The sequence below is a fragment of the Pseudophryne corroboree genome, assembly GCF_028390025.1.
Source record: "Pseudophryne corroboree isolate aPseCor3 chromosome 2 unlocalized genomic scaffold, aPseCor3.hap2 SUPER_2_unloc_1, whole genome shotgun sequence".
In the NCBI taxonomy this organism is placed as follows: Eukaryota; Metazoa; Chordata; class Amphibia; order Anura; family Myobatrachidae; genus Pseudophryne; species Pseudophryne corroboree.
The window spans coordinates 1,212,511-1,233,924 of NW_026967488.1; the positions used below are offsets into that span (position 1 = coordinate 1,212,511).

Genomic DNA, 21,414 nt, shown 5'->3' on the forward strand with positions numbered 1-21,414 from the left:
TATTATTGACTATAGAGCATTTAAAGGATGCATTTCTATATATGCGAGATGCACAGAGGGATATTTGCACTCTGGCATCAAGAGTAAGTGCGCTGTCCATTTCTGCCAGAAGAGGGTTATGGACGCGACAGTGGTCAGGTGATGCGGATTCCAAACGGCATATGGAAGTATTGCCGTATAAAGGGGAGAAGTTATTTGGGGTTGGTCTATCGGACCTGGTGGCCACGGCAACGGCTGGGAAATCCACTTTTTTACCCCAGGTCCCCTCTCAGCAGAAAAAGACACCGTCTTTTCAGGCTCAGTCCTTTCGTCCCCATAAGGGCAAGCGGGCAAAAGGCTCCTCATTTCTGCCCCGGGGCAGAGGAAGGGGAAAAAGACTGCATCAGGCAGCCTCTTCCCAGGAACAGAAGCCCTCCCCCCCTTCTGCCAAGTCCTCAGCATGACGCTGGGGCCTTACAAGCGGACTCAGGCACGGTGGGGGGCCGTCTCAAGAATTTCAGCGCGCAGTGGGCTCACTCGCAAGTGGACCCCTGGATCCTGCAGGTAGTATCTCAGGGGTACAAATTGGAATCGAGACGTCTCCCCCTCGCCGGTTCCTGAAGTCTGCTTTACCAACGTCTCCCTCCGACAGGGAGGCGGTATTGGAAGCCATTCACAAGCTGTATTCCCAGCAGGTGATAATCAAGGTAGCCCTCCTGCAACAGGGAAAGGGGTATTATTCCACGCTGTTTGTGGTGCCGAAGCCAGACGGCTCGGTGAGACCTATTTTAAATCTGAAATCCTTGAACACTTACATACAAAGGTTCAAATTCAAGATGGAATCACTCAGAGCAGTGATAGCGAACCTGGAAGAAGGGGACTATATGGTGTCTCTGGACATCAAGGATGCTTACCTCCATGTCCCAATTTGCCCTTCTCACCAAGGGTACCTCAGGTTCGTAGTACAGAACTGTCATTATCAGTTTCAGACGCTGCCGTTTGGATTGTCCACGGCACCCCGGGTCTTTACCAAGGTAATGGCCGAAATGATGATTCTTCTTCGAAGAAAAGGCGTCTTAATTATCCCTTACTTGGACGATCTCCTGATAAGGGCAAGGTCCAGGGAACAGTTAGAGGTCGGAGTAGCACTATCTCAAGTAGTGTTACGACAGCACGGGTGGATTCTAAATATTCCAAAATCGCAGCTGATTCCGACGACACGTCTGTTGTTCCTAGGGATGATTCTGGACACAGTCCAGAAAAAGGTGTTTCTCCCGGAGGAGAAAGCCAGGGAGTTATCCGAGCTAGTCAGGAACCTCCTAAAACCAGGCCAAGTGTCAGTGCATCAATGCACAAGGGTCCTGGGAAAAATGGTGGCTTCTTACGAAGCGATTCCATTCGGCAGATTCCACGCAAGAACCTTTCAGTGGGATCTGCTAGACAAATGGTCCGGATCGCATCTTCAGATGCATCAGCGGATAACCCTGTCTCCGAGGACAAGGGTGTCTCTCCTGTGGTGGTTGCAGAGTGCTCATCTTCTAGAGGGCCGCAGATTCGGCATTCAGGACTGGGTCCTGGTGACCACGGATGCCAGCCTGAGAGGCTGGGGAGCAGTCACACACGGAAGAAATTTCCAGGGCTTGTGGTCAAGCATGGAAACGTCATTTCACATAAATATCCTGGAACTAAGGGCCATTTACAATGCCCTAAGTCAAGCAAGGCCTCTGCTTCAGGGTCAGGCGGTGTTGATCCAGTCGGACAACATCACGGCAGTCGCCCTCGTAAACAGACAGGGCGGCACAAGAAGCAGGAGAGCGATGGCAGAAGCTGCAAGGATTCTTCGCTGGGCGGAAAATCATGTGATAGCACTGTCAGCAGTGTTCATTCCCGGAGTGGACAACTGGGAAGCAGATTTTCTCAGCAGACACGATCTCCACCCGGGAGAGTGGGGACTTCATCCAGAAGTCTTCCAATTGATTGTAAACCGTTGGGAAAAACCAAAAGGTGGACATGATGGCGTCCCGCCTCAACAAAAAACTAGACAGGTATTGCGCCAGGTCAAGGGACCCTCAGGCAATAGCGGTGGACGCTCTGGTAACACCGTGGGTGTACCAGTCAGTGTATGTGTTCCCTCCTCTGCCTCTCATACCCAAGGTGCTGAGGATTATAAGACGGAGAGGAGTAAGAACTATACTCGTGGCTCCGGATTGGCCAAGAAGGACTTGGTACCCAGAACTTCAAGAGATGCTCACGGAGGATCCGTGGCCTCTACCTCTAAGAAGGGACCTGCTTCAGCAAGGACCCTGTCTGTTCCAAGACTTACCGCGGCTGCGTTTGACGGCATGGCGGTTGAACGCCGGATCCTGAAGGAAAAAGGCATTCCAGATGAAGTCATCCCTGCCCTGATCAAAGCCAGGAAGGATGTAACTGCACAACATTATCACCGTATTTGGAGGAAATATGTTGCGTGGTGCGAGGCCAGGAAGGCCCCGACAGAGGAATTTCAACTAGGTCGTTTCCTGCATTTCCTGCAAACAGGACTGTCCATGGGCCTAAAATTAGGATCCATTAAGGTTCAAATTTCGGCCTTGTCGATTTTCTTCCAGAAAGAATTGGCTTCAGTTCCTGAAGTCCAGACTTTTGTAAAGGGGGTACTGCATATACAGCCTCCTTTTGTGCCTCCAGTGGCACCCTGGGATCTCAATGTGGTTTTGGGATTCCTAAAATCACATTGGTTCGAACCACTTGCCACAGTGGATTTAAAATATCTCACATGGAAAGTGGTAATGCTGTTGGCCCTGGCTTCAGCCAGGCGCGTATCAGAATTGGCGGCTTTATCCTATAAAAGCCCTTACCTGATATTTCATTCGGATAGGGCGGAATTGAGGACTCGCCCTCAATTTCTCCCTAAGGTGGTTTCAGCGTTTCACCTAAACCAACCTATTGTGGTGCCTGCGGCTACTGGGGACTTGGAGGATTCCAAGTTACTGGATGTAGTCAGGGCCCTGAAAATATATGTTTCCAGGACGGCTGGAGTCAGGAAATCTGACTCGCTGTTTATATTGTATGCACCCAACAAGCTGGGTGCTCCTGCTTCTAAGCAGACTATTGCTCGTTGGATTTGTAGTACAATTCAGCTTGCACATTCTGTGGCAGGCCTGCCACAGCCAAAATCTGTAAATGCCCATTCCACAAGGAAGGTGGGCTCATCTTGGGCGGCTGCCCGAGGGGTCTCGGCTTTACAACTTTGCCGAGCAGCTACGTGGTCAGGGGAAAACACGTTTGTAAAATTCTACAAACTTGATACCCTGGCTAAGGAGGACCTGGAGTTCTCTCATTCGGTGCTGCAGAGTCATCCGCACTCTCCCGCCCGTTTGGGAGCTTTGGTATAATCCCCATGGTCCTGACGGAGTCCCAGCATCCACAAGGACGTCAGAGAAAATAAGAATTTACTTACCGATAATTCTATTTCTCGTAGTCCGTAGTGGATGCTGGGCGCCCATCCCAAGTGCGGATTGTCTGCAATACTTGTACATAGTTATTGTTGCCAAAAATTTGGGTTTTGTTGTAGTGAGCCATCTGTTCTGGAGGCTCCTCATGTTATCATACTGTTAACTGGGTTTAAATCACAAGTTATATGGTGTGATTGGTGTGGCTGGTATGAGTCTTACCCGGGATTCAAAAATCCTTCCTTATTGTGTACGCTCGTCCGGGCACAGTATCCTAACTGAGGCTTGGAGGAGGGTCATGGGGGGAGGAGCCAGTGCACACCAGGTAGTCCTAAAGCTTTTACTTTTGTGCCCAGTCTCCTGCGGAGCCGCTATTCCCCATGGTCCTGACGGAGTCCCAGCATCCACTACGGACTACGAGAAATAGAATTATCGGTTAGTAAATTCTTATTTTCTCGTAGTCCGTAGAGGATGCTGGGGACCATGGGGATAAACGGGCTCCGCAGGAGACATGGGCACTTTAAGAAAGACTTTAGATATGGGTGTGCACTGGCTCCTCCCTCTATGCCCCTCCTCCAGACCTCAGTTAGAGAAACTGTGCCCAGGGGAGACAGACAGTACGAAGAAAGGATTTTTGTTAAACAAAGGGCAAGATTCATACCAGCCCACCATTCACACCGTATAACTTGTGTTAACAGTATGAAAAAAACAACATAGCATCAGTCGGAAACCGATGAAAACTATAACATAACCCTTATGTAAGCAAAACTATATACAAGTCTTGCAGAAGTAGTCCGCACTTTGGACAGGCGCCCAGCATCCTCTACGGACTACGAGAAAAAGATTTACCGGTAGGTTTAAAATCTTATTTTCTCTTACGTCCTAGAGGATGCTGGGGACTCCGTAAGGACCATGGGGATTATACCAAAGCTCCCAAACGGGCGGAAGAGTGCGGATGACTCTGCAGCACCGATTGAGCAAACAGGAGGTCCTCCTCAGCCAGGGTATCAACTTATAGAACCTTGCAAAGGTGTTTGAACCCGACCAAGTAGCAGCTCGGCACAGCTTTAGTGCCGAGACCCCTCGGGCAGCCGCCCAAGACGAGCCCACCTTCCTAGTGGAATGGGCCTTGACTGATTTTGGTAACGGCAATCCAGCCGTCGCATGCGCCTGCTGAATCGTGTTACAGATCCAGCGAGCAATAGTCTGCTTTGAAGCAGGAGCGCCAACCTTGTTGGCTGCATACAGGACAAACAATGCTTCTGTTTTTCTGACTCTAGCCGTTCTGGCCACGTAAATTTTCAAAGCCCTGACCACATCCAGGGACTCTGAATCCTCCAAGTCTCGTATAGCCACAGGCACCACAATAGGTTGGTTCATATGAAAAGATGACACCACCTTAGGCAAAAATTGAGGACGGGTCCGCAATTCCGCTCTATCCATATGGAAAACCAGATAGGGGCTTTTATGAGACAAAGCCGCCAATTCCGACACTCGCCTAGCCGAAGCCAAGGCTAACAACATGACCACCTTCCAAGTGAGGTATTTTAACTCCACCGTTTTAAGTGGTTCAAACCAATGCGACTTAAGGAAACTCAACACCACGTTCATGTCCCAAGGCTCCACCGGAGGTACAAAAGGAGGCTGAATATGCAGCACTCCCTTCACAAAAGTCTGTACTTCTGGGAGAGAAGCCAATTCTTTTTGAAAGAAAATGGATAAGGTCGAAATCTGAACCTTAATAGAGCCTAATTTTAGGCCCAAATTCACTCCAGTTTGTAGGAAGTGAAGTAAACGGCCGAGATGGAATTCTTCCGTAGGAGCATTCCTGGCCTCACACCAAGAAACATATTTTCGCCAGATACGGTGATAATATTTAGCTGTCCTAGCCTTTATCAGAGAAGGAATGACCTCATCCGGAATGCCCTTTTCCGCTAGGATCCGGCGTTCAACCGCCATGCCGTCAAACGCAGCCGCGGTAAGTCTTGGAACAGACAGGGCCCCTGTTGCAACAGGTCCTGTCTTAGAGGAAGAGGCCACGGATCTTCTGTGAGCATCTCCTGCAGATCCGGATACCAGGCCCTTCGTGGCCAATCTGGAACAATGAGAATTGTCTGTACTCCTCTTTTTCTTATTATTCTCAACACCTTTGGGATGAGAGGAAGAGGAGGAAACACATAGACAGACTGGAACACCCATGGTGTCACTAGGGCGTCCACAGCTACCGCCTGAGGGTCTCTTGACATGGCGCAATACCTCTGCAGCTTTTTGTTGAGGCGGGACGCCATCATGTCTATCTGGGGCAGTCCCCACTGACTTTCAATCTGTGCGAAGACTTCCTGATGAAGTCCCCACTCTCCTGGATGCAGGTCATGTCTGCTGAGGAAGTCTGCTTTCCAGTTGTCCACTCCCGGAATGAACACTGCTGACAGTGTGCTTACATGATTTTCCGCCCAGCGAAGAATCCTGGTGGCTTCCGCCATTGCCACTCTGCTCCTTGTGCCGCACAGGCGGTTTCCATGAGCCACTGTGGTGATGTTGTCTGACTGGATCAATACTGGTAAGTCGCGAAGCAAGGTCTCCGCTTGACGAAGGGCGTTGAATATGGCCCTCAGCTCCACGTTGATGTGAAGATAAGTCTCTTGACTTGACCAAAGACCCTGGAAGTTCCTTCCTTGTGTGACTGCTCCCCAACCTTGGAGGCTCGCGTCCGTGGTCACCAGAACCCAGTCCTGAATGCCGAACCTGCGGCCCTCTAGAAGGTGAGAACTCTGCAGCCACCACAGGAGAGATACCCTGGCCCTGGGGGACAGGGTGATCAACTGATGAATCTGTAGATGTGACCCGGACCACTTGTCCAGCAAGTCCCATTGGAAGGTCCTCGCATGGAACCTGCCGAATGGAATGGCCTCGTAAGATGCCACCATCTTTCCCAGGACTCGAGTGCAGTGATGCACTGACACCTGTTTTGGTTTCAATAGGTTCCTGACCAGAGTCATGAGTTCTTGAGCCTTTTCCATCGGAAGATAAACCCTTTTCTGGTCCGTATCCAGAAGCATGCCCAAGAAGGTCAGACGAGTCGTAGGAACCAGCTGCGACTTCGGGATATTGAGAATCCAGCCATGTTGCTGTAACACCTTCAGTGAAAGTGACACGCTGTTCAGTAACTGCTCTCGTGATGTCGCTTTTATGAGGAGATCGTCCCAGTACGGGATAATTGTGACACCCTGCTTGCGCAGGAGCACCATCATTTCCGCCATTACCTTGGTGAAAATTCTCGGGGCCGTGGAAAGCCCAAACGGCAACGTCTGAAATTGGTAATGACAATCCTGTACCGCAAATCTCAGGTACGCCTGATGAGGTGGATATATGGGAACATGAAGGTATGCATCCTTTATGTCCAGAGATACCATAAAGTCCCCCCTTTCCAGGCTGGCGATGACCGCCCTGAGCGATTCCATCTTGAATTTGAACCTTTTCAAGTATAGGTTCTGGGATTTTAAATTTAAAATGGGTCTGACCGAACCGTCCGGTTTCGGGACTACAAACAGGGTCGAGTAATATCCCCTTCCTTGTTGAAGCAGGGGAACCTTGACCACCACCTGCTAAAGACACAATTTGTGAATTGCATTTAACAATATCTTCGTTTCTGGGTGAGAAGTCGGCAGGGCCGATTTTAAAAACCAGCGAGGAGGCACCTCTTCGAATTCCAGCTTGTAACCCTGAGAAACAATTTCTATTGCCCAGGGATCCACCTGCGAGTGAACCCAGATGTGGCTGAAAATTCGAAGACGTGCCCCCAGTGGGGCGCACTCCCTTAGCGGAGCCCCAGCATCATGCGGTGGATTTTGTAGAGGCCGGGGAGTACTTCTGTTCCTGGGAACTAGCTGTGTTGTGCAGCTTTTTCCCTCTGCCCCTACCTCTGGCAAGAAAGGACGCACCTCGTACTCTCTTGTTTCTTTGTGACCGAAAGGACTGCATTTGATAATGTGGTGCTTTCTTAGGCTGTGAGGGAATATAAGGCAAAAAAATTGATTTACCAGCTGTAGCTGTGGAGACCAGGTCCGAGAGACCTTCCCCAAACAATTCCTCTCCCCTGTAAGGTAAAACCTGCATATGCCTCTTTGAGTCGGCATCACCTGTCCATTGCCGGGTCCATAGGACTCGTCTAGCAGAAAATCGACATAGCGTTGATTCTAGAACCCAGTAGACCAATGTCTCTTTGAGCATCTTTCATATATAAGACAGCATCTTTTATATGTCCTAGTGTCAATAAGATGGTATCATTATCCAGGGTTTCAATTTCCGCTGATAAGGTATCTGTCCATGCTGCTACAGCGCTACAAACCCAAGCCAACGCAATCTCCGGTCTGAGTAAAGTATCAGAATGTGTGTAAATGGACTTCAAGGTAGCCTCCTGCTTGCTATGAGCAGGATTCCTGAGGGTAGCCGTATCTTGGGATGGCAGCGCTACCTTTTTGGATAAGCGTGTCAACGCTTTGTCCACCCTAGGGAAGAATTCCCACCGTATCCTGTCCGTTGGCGGGAAAGGATACGCCATAAGAATCCTTTTGGGAATCTGCAGTTTTTTGTCTGGAGATTCCCAAGCCTTTTCACATAACTTGTTCAGCTCATGTGAGGGGAGGAAAGGTGACCTCAGGTTTCTTTCCCTTATACATGTGTACCCTCGTGTCAGGGACAGGGGGTTCCTCTGTGATATGCAAAACATCTTTTATTGCAATAATCATATATCGAATACATTTAGCCAATTTTGGCTGTAACTTTGCATCATCGTAGTCGACACTGGAGTCAGAATCCGTGTCGGTATCTGTGTCTACTATTTGGGAGAGTGGGCGCATTTGAGACCCCGAAGGTCCCTGCGACATAGGGACAGACATGGGTTGACTTCCTGGCTGTTCCCTAGCTTCAGCTTTGTCTAATCTTTTGTGCAATAAATTTACATTAGCACTTAGAACATTCCACATATCCATCCAGTCAGGTGTCGGCGTTGTCGACGGAGACACCACAGTCATTTGCTCCTCCTCCTCCCTAGGAAAGCCTTCTACCTCAGACATGTCGACACACGCGTACCAACACACCACACACTCAGGGAATCCTCTTATCTGAAGACAGTTCCCCCACAAGGCCCTTTGGAGAGACAGAGAGAGAGTATGCCAGCACACACCCAGCGCTATATGACCCAGGAAAAAAACACACACAATATGTTTACCTAACTAAAGACGGACACTGGGAATCTTGTTGAAGGAGACAATTTAATAGCAGATCATCTTAATGATTATTTTTGCTCAGTATTTACTACTGAAAGAGAGGGGAAGGGGCCACAGTTAAGTTGCAGGGATATTCAGGAAAATGAAACAAGTACATTTACAGAGGAGAAGGTCCTAACAGAACTCTCAAAGCTGAAAGTGGACAAATCTATGGGGCCAGATGGGATACATCCAAGGATACTAAAAGAACTTAAAGAGGTGCTGGTAGCACCATTGACAGAATTATTCAACCAGTCATTAGCTACAGGAGAAATTCCAGGGGACTGGAAAAGAGCAAACGTAGTCCCACTGCACAAAAGTGGAAGCAAGGAAGAGGCAAACAACTACAGACCAGTGAGTCTTACATCAGTAGTAGGAAATTGATGGAAACACTCTTAAAAGAAAGAGTTGTAGATCATCTCAAATCCGGCAATTTACTGGATCCCAAACAGCATGGATTCACTGGGGGAAGATCATGTCAAACAAATCTTATTGACTTTTTTGATTGTGTGACTAAAGTGATGGATAAAGGTGGAGCCATGGATATAGCTTATCTTGACTTTAGTAAGGCTTTTGACACAGTTCCACATCGCAGACTGCTAAATAAACTTGAAAGTTTGGGATTGGATATTAGGATTATTGAATGGATAAGATCTTGGTTGAAGGATAGAAAACAGAGAGTTGTGGTAAATGGAGTGCATTCACAGGAGGGAAATGTTACCAGTGGAGTACCCCAGGGATCTGTACTTGGACCAGTGCTTTTTAATATCTTTATTGGTGACATTGCAAATGGGATTAAAGGGAAAGTATGCCTTTTTGCAGATGACACAAAGGTATGCAACAGGGTAGACACACCAGGTGGGGTAAAACAAATGATTGAGGATCTAGGTAGACTAGAGGAATGGTCAAGAGTCTGGCAATTACAGTTTAATGCCAAAAAATGCAAAATCATGCACTTGGGTCTCAAAAATCCTAAAGCTAAATACAGTATTAATGGCACTATACTGGAAACTACTGAGGAGGAAAGGGATCTAGGAGTCACTATTTCAGATGACTTAAAGGCAGGTAAGCAATGTAACAAGGCAATGAGGAAGGCTAGTCAGATGCTTGGCTGCATTGGGAGAGGAATCAGCAGCAGAAAGAAAGAAGTAATAATGCCACTGTATAGGTCATTGGTACGGCCTCATCTAGAATACTGTATTCAGTTCTGGAGGCCATATCTTCAAAAGGATATTAATACATTAGAAACTGTACAAAGGAGGGCAACTAAAATGGTGCATGGCCTACATCACAAAACATACCCAGAAAGACTAAGAAATCTCAATATGTATAGTTTGGAGCAGAGAAGAGAAAGGGGGGACATGATAGAAACTTTCAAATATATGAAGGGTTTTAACAAAGTCCAGGAGGGAAACATTCTCCAAATGAAGAGAAGCAATAGGACACGAGGACATGCACTGAGACTGGAGGGGGGGAGGTTCAGGGGAAATTTGCGGAAAAATTATTTCACAGAAAGGGTAGTGGACAAGTGGAATAGCCTCCCATCAGAGGTGGTAGAGGCTAAGACAGTAGAGCAATTTAAACATGCATGGGATAGACATAAGGATATCCTTACAAAGAAATAAGGATCAAATAAGGTTAGTGATAAAAAAAAACTAATATATAAAAAAAAAAGGGGCAGACTAGATGGGCCAAGTGGTTCTTATCTGCCGACAAATTCTATGTTTCTATGTTTCTATGCTTCTATGTAGACAGCGCTGTATGTATTTTGCGCCAAATATGTGCCCCCCCCTTCTTTAAAACCCTCTTTCACCGTGGATAAGCAGGGGAGAGTCCAGGGAGCTTCCTCTCAGCGCTGTGCTGTGGAGAAAATGGCGCTGGTGAGTGCTGAGGAAGAAGCCCCGCCCCCTCGGCGGCGGGCTTCTGTCCCGCTCAAATATCTAAAAACCTGGCTGGGGCTCTTTATATATACAGTGCCCAAGCTGTATATATATATATAATTTGCCAGAAAACGAGGTTTATTGCTGCCCAGGGCGCCCCCCCTGCGCCCTGCACCCTTACAGTGAGTGCCGTGTGTGAGGTGTATGGGAGCAATGGCGCACAGCGTTACTGCTGTGCGTTACCTCAGTGGATATCTGAAGTCTTCTGCCGCCTCTGAAGTCTTCTTTCTTCTCATACTCACCCGGCTTCTATCTTCCGGCTCTGCGAGGAGGACGGTGGCGCGGCTCTGGGACGGACGGCGAGTGTGAGACCTGCTTACCGATTCCTCTGGAGCTAATGGTGTCCAGTAACCTAAGAAACAGAGCCTAACATTAATGTAGGTCTGCTTCTCTCCCCTCAGTCCCTCGATGCAGAGAGTCTGTTGCCAGCAGTGCTCCCTGAAAATAAAAAACCTAACAAATGTACTTTCTTTCAGGAAACTCAGGAGAGCTCCCTGTAATGCACCCAGTCTCCTCTGGGCACAGTAATAAACTGAGGTCTAGAGGAGGGGCATAGAGGGAGGAGCCAGTGCACACCCATACCTAAAGTCTTTCTTAAAGTGCCCATGTCTCCTGTGGAGCCCGTCTATCCCCATGGTCCTTACGGAGTCCCCAGCATCCTCTAGGACGTAAGAGAAAATATATTTTTCAGAAGGCTATCTACCCTTCTGTCTGTGACATCATTTAGTGAGGTAGATGACAGTGGTAAAGCAGATTTATGCACGAGTCGCAGAACATTTGCATCTACTTTTGGAGGAACTTTTTTTTTCGATCAATCCACAGCTGGAAATGGATAATAAGAATCCAATATTTTAGGAATCTTATACTTTTTACTAGGCGCCGCCCAAGACTCATCCATCATTTCCGTCAGCTCATCTGACGCTGGGAATTCAGATTTCACTGATTTTGTTCGTTTAAATACAGGTGCTTTAGCTTTTAACACTGACTTGGCTGGTTCTTCCAACGAGAGAACAGCCTTCACAGCATTAATAAGTTCAGCTACATCATCTGAACTAAAACTCTGCGACTGATCATCATACGGCGTATATGAATATACTGTATCATCATCTGTTGTATCATCTTGTGTAGTCTGCCACATAGACGTATATCTGTCTTAGTCTTACCTGTCCCTTGGTTGCTTGTAGAGGCTACTGGAACCAAGCCATAGGAAGGGAGCTGCATGTATGGGTTCATAGTGTAACCTAACCCCTGAGGTGGTGCTACTGGAGCTAACCTGTCCGCTATTGAAGACAGAGTCTTTGCGAACATATTCCATGGTGGCTCTACTGGAGGTTGAACTAACTCCTGTTTTTTACTTAGCTGAAAAGCGAAACAGTTTGCGCACAAACCCTCATAAGTGACCAATTGATTCATATCAATTACCCCTGACTTACAAGATAAGCATGTTAGGGATGTAGGAGTGCTTGATAAATTCTCATCACTTTTGCCGCTCACAGACATGGTAATAATCTGTTATTGACTACACAACTTGTGACTAAAAATCACCCTATATGTCAGTATATAGAGGGGAGATCAATCTGACCACAGTGCACCTGATTTGAGGGTCAGAACAGGACTGACATTACACAGAAAAGTCAGCACACATACTAGCAGTCAGTCACATGTTAAAGCATTAGACATTGTCATATGAGAATACAACCTCCATAATAACTTATACATAAGTAGGAAAATTGTATTTCTGTTTAACTGGTTCTATTTTCAACATAACATGCAGAAAACACAGTAATATACAGGTCTCATATGCAATAGGTACTAAAAATTAACAATTCATACTAACAAGAAGAAGGAATTTTTAGTACTGTATACCCTGCCTCCAGGGAGCGGGATACAGGGAGACTCACCACACTTCCATATCCAAGCAAAGACGCTCGTAAAACGCTGAGTGGATTCAGACGCTACTGGTGAACACTGCCGCTCTTGATAACTGATAACGGACACGGACGCTGAGCGACTTCCACGTGTATGCAGATGCTAAGGCCTTCGACTCGGTCTGGGCGGGTTTATATCCAGTGTACACAACCGCAGCGTCAAAGCTGCAACCGAGTACCCTCTTGGTAGCGTCTGAGCCGGAAGTGAGGTCATTCAGTTCATGAAACGAGAGACACGCGGGAACTGCCCATGAACTTGGAGGAGGGACTGCCAGGAGAGCGTCTGAATCCCCCTGTTGACTTAAACTCCCAGGATCGCGGCCTCTACCTAGTCTTGGCGCCTATGATCTTCGGAGCGTAGCGCTGTCACACTCGAGATGTTCGGCGCATCAACACACTGTTTGTAGTCTCCACAAATCAGCGTAGCTGTGTCCTGACCCCTCTAGTAAGAGGAAGTCCATAGACTCACTGTCTCCCCATGCTCCGGCCACAGCCTGGTTACGTCTGCTGGACCTGCTAGAACATCTGACACAGACGCCCGTCGAGACAGCACTAATACCCGAAGGTAAGCGTTGTTGCGACCCGGTGGGGAGTTGTTGGAGCGACTATTTCTAGTATGTGTTGAAGTCGCTTAAAAAACAATATAGTAAGTCTATGAAAATAAAATAATAAAAGCTTGAGGATGCTCTCTCAGCAGCCCTGTGACCATGCGGCTTCCTGCCGCACCAAGCAAAAAACTGATCTGACTGAGTCAGTGGGCGGGACTATATAGTGGAGGCCCCAATGCATCCTGGGAGGCCAGAAAGCTTGTGACCGTGTTGGTGCCATTTCCGCTGTCGCTCAACCATATCCCAATGTTATCCTGTGGATAATCCTGTGGACCCAGCCAGAGAAATCTAATTAGTCATGTGATATATAAGGGATGTGATATATGTAATAAGTAGCGTTATATATAATAACTGACGTGATATAAAATAAGTGACATAATATGGAGGCACTTACCTGCTATAGGGGGAAATGTATAGGTCTCGTTATTCTCAGAGGCCGGGTTCCTTACGACACAAGTGACTGTCTCCTCCTCAGCCCCAGGGTCCCTGGTCACTGTGTAGTTCTGTCCTTTAGACACAACTGCGTTGGTGCTGTTCCGCCATTCATACGTCACACCAGGAGTGCGGCAGATACATTGCAGTGTGAAATTGTTCCCGACGCTGGAAAAAGTGATATTGGGCTTAACAGCACCATCTGTAAGAAAGAGATATATCCATCAAATGCAGGTTTTCCTGTCCCTGCGTCACCTCATCTGACCCCCAAACACTCATCCCCTCACCAAGTAGATATATCCATCAGATGCAGATCTCCCTGTCCCTGCGTCACCTCATCTGTCCCCCAAACTCTCATCCCCTCACCAAGTAGATACGTCCATCAGATGCAGGTCTCCCTGTCCCTGTGTCACCTCATCTGACCCCCAAACTCTCATCCCCTCACCAAGTAGATATATCCATCAGATGCAGGTCTCCCAGTCCCTGCGACACCTCATCTGTCCCCCAAACTCTCATCCCCTCACCAAGTATATATATCCATCAGATGCAGATCTCCCTGTCCCTGCGTCACCTCATCTGACCCCCAAACACTCATCCCCTCACCAAGTAGATATATCCATCAGATGCAGATCTCCCAGTCCCTGCGTCACCTCATCTGTCCCCAAACTCTCATCCCCTCACCAAGTAGATATATCCATCAGATGCAAGTCTCCCTGTCCCTGCGTCACCTCAACTGTCCCCCAAACTCTCATCCCCTCACCAAGTAGATAAGTCCATCAGATGCAGGTCTCCCTGTCCCTGCGTCACCTCATCTGTCCCCAAACTCTCATCCCCTCACCAAGTAGATATATCCATCAGATGCAGGTCTCCCTGTCCCTGCGTCACCTCATCTGACCCCCAAACTCTCATCCCCTCACCAAGTAGATATATCCATCAGATGCAGGTCTCCCTGTCCCTGCGTCACCTCATCTGACCCCCAAACTCTCATCCCCTCACCAAGTAGATATATCCATCAGATGCAGATCTCCCTGTCCCTGCGTCACCTCATCTGTCCCCCAAACTCTCATCCCCTCACCAAGTAGATACGTCCATCAGATGCAGGTCTCCCTGTCCCTGTGTCACCTCATCTGACCCCCAAACTCTCATCCCCTCACCAAGTAGATATATCCATCAGATGCAGGTCTCCCAGTCCCTGCGACACCTCATCTGTCCCCCAAACTCTCATCCCCTCACCAAGTATATATATCCATCAGATGCAGATCTCCCTGTCCCTGCGTCACCTCATCTGACCCCCAAACACTCATCCCCTCACCAAGTAGATATATCCATCAGATGCAGATCTCCCAGTCCCTGCGTCACCTCATCTGTCCCCAAACTCTCATCCCCTCACCAAGTAGATATATCCATCAGATGCAAGTCTCCCTGTCCCTGCGTCACCTCAACTGTCCCCCAAACTCTCATCCCCTCACCAAGTAGATAAGTCCATCAGATGCAGGTCTCCCTGTCCCTGCGTCACCTCATCTGTCCCCAAACTCTCATCCCCTCACCAAGTAAATATATCCATCAGATGCAGGTCTCCCTGTCCCTGCGTCACCTCATCTGACCCCCAAACTCTCATCCCCTCACCAAGTAGATATATCCATCAGATGCAGGTCTCCCTGTCCCTGCGTCACCTCATCTGACCCCCAAACTCTCATCCCCTCACCAAGTAGATATATCCATCAGATGCAGGTCTCCCTGTCCCTGCGTCACCTCATCTGACCCCCAAACTCTCATCCCCTCACCAAGTAGATACGTCCATCAGATGCAGGTCTCCCTGTCCCTGCGTCACCTCATCTGACCCCCAAACTATCATCCCCTCACCAAGTAGATACGTCCATCAGATGCAGGTCTCCCTGTCCCTGCGTCACCTCATCTGACCCCCAAACCTCATCCCCTCACCAAGTAGATATATCCATCAGATGCAGGTCTCCCTGTCCCTGCGTCACCTCATCTGTCCCCTCACCAAGTAGATATATCCATCAGATGCAGATCTCCCTGTCCCTGCGTCACCTCATCTGTCCCCCAAACTCTCATCCCCTCACCAAGTAGATATATCCATCAGATGCAGATCTCCCTGTCCCTGCATCACCTCATCTCTCCCCCAAACTCTCATCCCCTCACCAAGTAGATATATCCATCAGATGCAGGTCTCCCTGTCCCCGCGTCACCTCATCTGTCCCCCAAACTCTCATCCCCTCACCAAGTAGATACGTCCATCAGATGCAGATCTCCCTGCGTCACCTCATCTGTCCCCCAAACTCTCATCCCCTCACCAAGTAGATACGTCCATCAGATGCAGGTCTCCCTGTCCCTGCGTCACCTCATCTGTCCCGCAAACTCTCATCCCCTCACCAAGTAGATACGTCCATCAGATGCAGGTCTCCCTGTCCCTGCGTCACCTCATCTGACCCCCAAACTCTCATCCCCTCACCAAGTAGATATATACATCAGATGCAGGTCTCCCTGTCCCTGCGTCACCTCATCTCTCCCCCAAACTCTCATCCCCTCACCAAGTAGATACGTCCATCAGATGCAGGTCTCCCTGTCCCTGCGTCACCTCATCTGTCCCCCAAACTCTCATCCCCTCACCAAGTAGATATATACATCAGATGCAGGTCTCCCTGTCCCTGCGTCACCTCATCTCTCCCCCAAACTCTCATCCCCTCACCAAGTAGATACGTCCATCAGATGCAGGTCTCCCTGTCCCTGCGTCACCTCATCTGACCCCCAAACTCTCATCCCCTCACCAAGTAGATATATCCATCAGATGCAGGTCTCCCTGTCCCTGCGTCACCTCATCTGACCCCCAAACTCTCATCCCCTTACCAAGTAGATATATACATCAGATGCAGGTCTCCCTGTCCCTGCGTCACCTCAACTGTCTCCCAAACTCTCATCCCCTCACCAAGTAGATATATACATCAGATGCAGGTCTCCCTGTCCCTGCGTCACCTCATCTGTCCCCCAAACTCTCATCCCCTCACCAAGTAGATATATCCATCAGATGCAGATCTCCCTGTCCCTGCGTCACCTCATCTCACCCCCAAACTCTCATCCCCTCACCAAGTAGATATATCCATCAGATGCAGGTCTCCCTGTCCCTGCGTCACCTCATCTGTCCCCCAAACTCTCATCCCCTCACCAAGTATATATATCCATCAGATGCAGATCTCCCTGTCCCTGCGTCACCTCATCTGACCCCCAAACTCTCATCCCCTCACCAAGTAGATATATCCATCAGATGCAGATCTCCCTGTCCCTGTGTCACCTCATCTGACCCCCAAACTCTCATCCCCTCACCAAGTAGATATATCCATCAGATGCAGGTCTCCCTGTCCCTGCGTCACCTCAACTGTCCCCCAAACTCTCATCCCCTCACCAAGTAGATATATCCATCAGATGCAGATCTCCCTGTCCCTGCGTCACCTCATCTGACCCCCAAACTCTCATCCCCTCACCAAGTAGATATATCCATCAGATGCAGATCTCCCTGTCCCTGCGTCACCTCATCTGACCCCCAAACTCTCATCCCCTCACCAAGTAGATATATCCATCAGATGCAGGTCTCCCTGTCCCTGCGTCACCTCATCTGTCCCCAAACTCTCATCCCCTCACCAAGTAGATACGTCCATCAGATGCAGGTCTCCCTGTCCCTGCGTCACCTCATCTGTCCCCCAAACACTCATCCCCTCACCAAGTATATATATCCATCAGATGCAGGTCTCCCTGTCCCTGCGTCACCTCATCTGTCCCCAAACTCTCATCCCCTCACCAAGTAGATACGTCCATCAGATGCAGGTCTCCCTGTCCCTGCGTCACCTCATCTGACCCCCAAACTCTCATCCCCTCACCAAGTAGATATATCCATCAGATGCAGGTCTCCCTGTCCCTGCGTCACCTCATCTGTCCCCCAAACACTCATCCCCTCACCAAGTAGATATATCCATCAGATGCAGGTCTCCCTGTCCCTGCGTCACCTCAACTGTCCCCCAAACTCTCATCCTCTCACCAAGTAGATATATACATCAGATGCAGGTCTCCCTGTCCCTGCGTCACCTCATCTGTCCCCCAAACTCTCATCCCCTCACCAAGTAGATATATCCATCAGATGCAGGTCTCCCTGTCCCTGCGTCACCTCATCTGTCCCCCAAACTCTCATCCCCTCACCAAGTAGATACATCCATCAGATGCAGATCTCCCTGTCCCTGCGTCACCTCATCTGTCCCTAACCCCAAACTCTCATCCTCTCACCAAGTAGATATATCCATCAGATGCAGGTCTCCCTGTCCCTGCGTCACCTCATCTGTCCCCAAACTCTCATCCCCTCACCAAGTAGATATATCCATCAGATGCAGGTCTCCCTGTCCCTGCGTCACCTCATCTGTCCCCCAAACTCTCATCCCCTCACCAAGTAGATATATCCATCAGATGCAGGTCTCCCTGTCCCTGCGTCACCTCATCTGTCCCCCAAACTCTCATCCCCTCACCAAGTATATATATCCATCAGATGCAGGTCTCCCTGTCCCTGCGTCACCTCATCTGTCCCCCAAACTCTCATCCCCTCACCAAGTATATATATCCATCAGATGCAGGTCTCCCTGCTTCACCTCATCTGTCCCCCAAACTCTCATCCCCTCACCAAGTAGATATATACATCAGATGCAGGTCTCCCTGTCCCTGCGTCACCTCATCTGTCCCCAAACTCTCATCCCCTCACCAAGTAGATATATCCATCAGATGCAGGTCTCCCTGTCCCTGCGTCACCTCACCTGTCCCCCAAACTCTCATCCCCTCACCAAGTAGATATATCCATCAGATGCAGATCTCCCTGTCCCTACGTCACCTCAACTGTCTCCCAAACTCTCATCCCCTCACCAAGTAGATATATACATCAGATGCAGGTCTCCCTGTCCCTGCGTCACCTCATCTGTCCCCAAACTCTCATCCCCTCACCAAGTAGATATATCCATCAGATGCAGGTCTCCCTGTCCCTGCGTCACCTCACCTGTCCCCCAAACTCTCATCCCCTCACCAAGTATATATATCCATCAGATGCAGATCTCCCTGTCCCTGCGTCACCTCATCTGACCCCCAAACTCTCATCCCCTCACCAAGTAGATACGTCCATCAGATGCAGATCTCCCTGTCCCTGCATCACCTCATCTGTCCCCAAACTCTCATCCCCTCACCAAGTAGATATATCCATCAGATGCAGGTCTCCCTGTCCCTGCGTCACCTCATCTGTCCCCAAACTCTCATCCCCTCACCAAGTAGATATATCTATCAGAGGCAGATCACCCTGTCCCTGCGTCACCTCATCTGACCCCCAAACTCTCATCCCCTCACCAAGTAGATATATCCATCAGATGCAAGTCTCCATGTCCCTGCGTCACCTCATCTGACCCCCAAACTCTCATCCCCTCACCAAGTCACCCATTACCCCCAGTCACACGGCGGTGGAGGCTCAGGTTCTGCAATCCCCAGCTCTGTCACCACCGTACACTACAACATAAATATCAGAAGCCGGGACAGTGACGGAATGGGATAGAGACTGATGACCTCCGCTGGGGTCCGGGTTATTGTCCTGGTGATGTCACTTATCATCCGTCCTTTAAGAGATCTTCTGACAAAGGAACATAATGTGTCTCAATGTAACAGTCTTACGGGGCAATTCAGCGTGACGTGCTGCCGTGCATCCCCATCCACCTGCGCACATTACTCCTCATTACCATGGCAATCCTCGCTCCTCTTCCTGCAAACTACTATGGGGTGCGAGGAAACATCAGCAAAGTTTATTGGTTGCAGAGATCCATCGCCTGGCCGTTCCATATGCATTCCGCAGAGGGGGGATTGTAAGTGGTCGGGCTGTAAGGGGGGGGGAGGTACTGTGGCCGGTGGTCTCCTGACAGCCAGTCACATAACTACATCCCCTCCGCACTAGTGTTCTGTAAATGTCACGTTTTGTCATTTATAACCACTATATGCCAGCCATGGTGATCAGCCAAGTCTGGCCTACATTACGGCCACACACGGTTTATCTTATCTCACTTTTAATGACTGCATAAGAATCAGAATCAGCTTTATTGGCCAGGTGTACTCGCTAGGAATTTTTTGTGGTACAATGCATCGCCAAGCAGCAACATGAAGGGGGAATACACAGCATAAGAAGGGGGGAAACGTAGCATACGTAACAAACATTGCACGTATGCGTTCATACTGCACATTGCAACTGTACAATAGACTCGACATATTAGACATAATAAGAATTTACTTACCGATAATTCTATTTCTCGGAGTCCGTAGTGGATGCTGGGGTTCCTGAAAGGACCATGGGGAATAGCGGCTCCGCAGGAGACAGGGCACAAAAAGTAAAGCTTTTCCAGATCAGGTGGTGTGCACTGGCTCCTCCCCCTATGACCCTCCTCCAGACTCCAGTTAGGTACTGTGCCCCGACGAGCGTACACAATAAGGGAGGATTTTGAATCCCGGGTAAGACTCATACCAGCCACACCAATCACACCGTACAACTTGTGATCTAAACCCAGTTAACAGTATGATAACAGAGGAGCCTCTGAAAGATGGCTCCCTAAACAATAACCCGAATTAGTTAATAACTATGTACAAGTATTGCAGATAATCCGCACTTGGGATGGGCGCCCAGCATCCACTACGGACTCCGAGAAATAGAATTATCGGTAAGTAAATTCTTATTTTCTCTATCGTCCTAGTGGATGCTGGGGTTCCTGAAAGGACCATGGGGATTATACCAAAGCTCCCAAACGGGCGGGAGAGTGCGGATGACTCTGCAGCACCGAATGAGAGAACTCCAGGTCCTCTTTTGCCAGGGTATCAAATTTGTAGAATTTTACAAACGTGTTCTCCCCTGACCACGTAGCTGCTCGGCAGAGTTGTAATGCCGAGACCCCTCGGGCAGCCGCCCAAGATGAGCCCACCTTCCTTGTGGAATGGGCCTTAACAGATTTAGGCTGTGGCAGGCCTGCCACAGAATGTGCAAGTTGAATTGTGTTACAAATCCAACGAGCAATCGACTGCTTAGAAGCAGGCGCACCCAACTTGTTGGGTGCATACAGTATAAACAGCGAGTCAGATTTTCTGACTCCAGCCGTCCTTGAAATGTATATTTTTAAAGCTCTGACAACGTCCAACAACTTGGAGTCCTCCAAGTCGCTTGTAGCCGCAGGCACTACAATAGGCTGGTTCAGGTGAAACGCTGATACCACCTTAGGGAGAAAATGCGGACGCGTCCGCAGCTCTGCCCTATCCGAATGGAAAATTAAATAAGGGCTTTTATAAGATAAAGCCGCCAGTTCAGATACTCTCCTGGCGGAAGCCAGGGCCAGTAACATAGTCACTTTCCATGTGAGATATTTCAAATCCACATTTTTTAGTGGTTCAAACCAATGGGATTTGAGGAAATCTAAAACTACATTTAGATCCCACGGTGCCACCGGAGGCACCACAGGAGGCTGTATATGCAGTACTCCTTTGACAAAAGTCTGAACCTCAGGGACTGAGGCCAATTCTTTTTGGAAGAATATTGACAGGGCCGAAATATGAACCTTAATAGATCCCAACTTGAGACCCATAGACAATCCTGATTGCAGGAAATGTAGGAAACGACCCAGTTGAAATTCCTCCGTCGGAGCACTCCGATCCTCGCACCACGCAACATATTTCCGCCAAATGCGGTGATAATGCTTCGCGGTGACTTCCTTTCTTGCCTTAATCAAGGTAGGAATGACTTCTTC

The 21,414-nt window shown here is 48.9% G+C and overlaps 1 protein-coding gene across 3 annotated transcripts in view; it reads right to left on the reverse strand.

The window, feature by feature from the left end:
* Positions 1 to 21,414, reverse strand: part of LOC134983037 (uncharacterized) — a 241,036-nt gene that overhangs the window by 103,839 nt on the left and 115,783 nt on the right. For all 3 annotated transcript variants that reach the window (XM_063948737.1, XM_063948736.1, XM_063948735.1), the window contains one exon: positions 13,566 to 13,805. In XM_063948737.1, the coding sequence (XP_063804807.1) occupies positions 13,566 to 13,805 (240 nt within the window). The remainder of the gene's footprint in view (positions 1 to 13,565; positions 13,806 to 21,414) is intronic.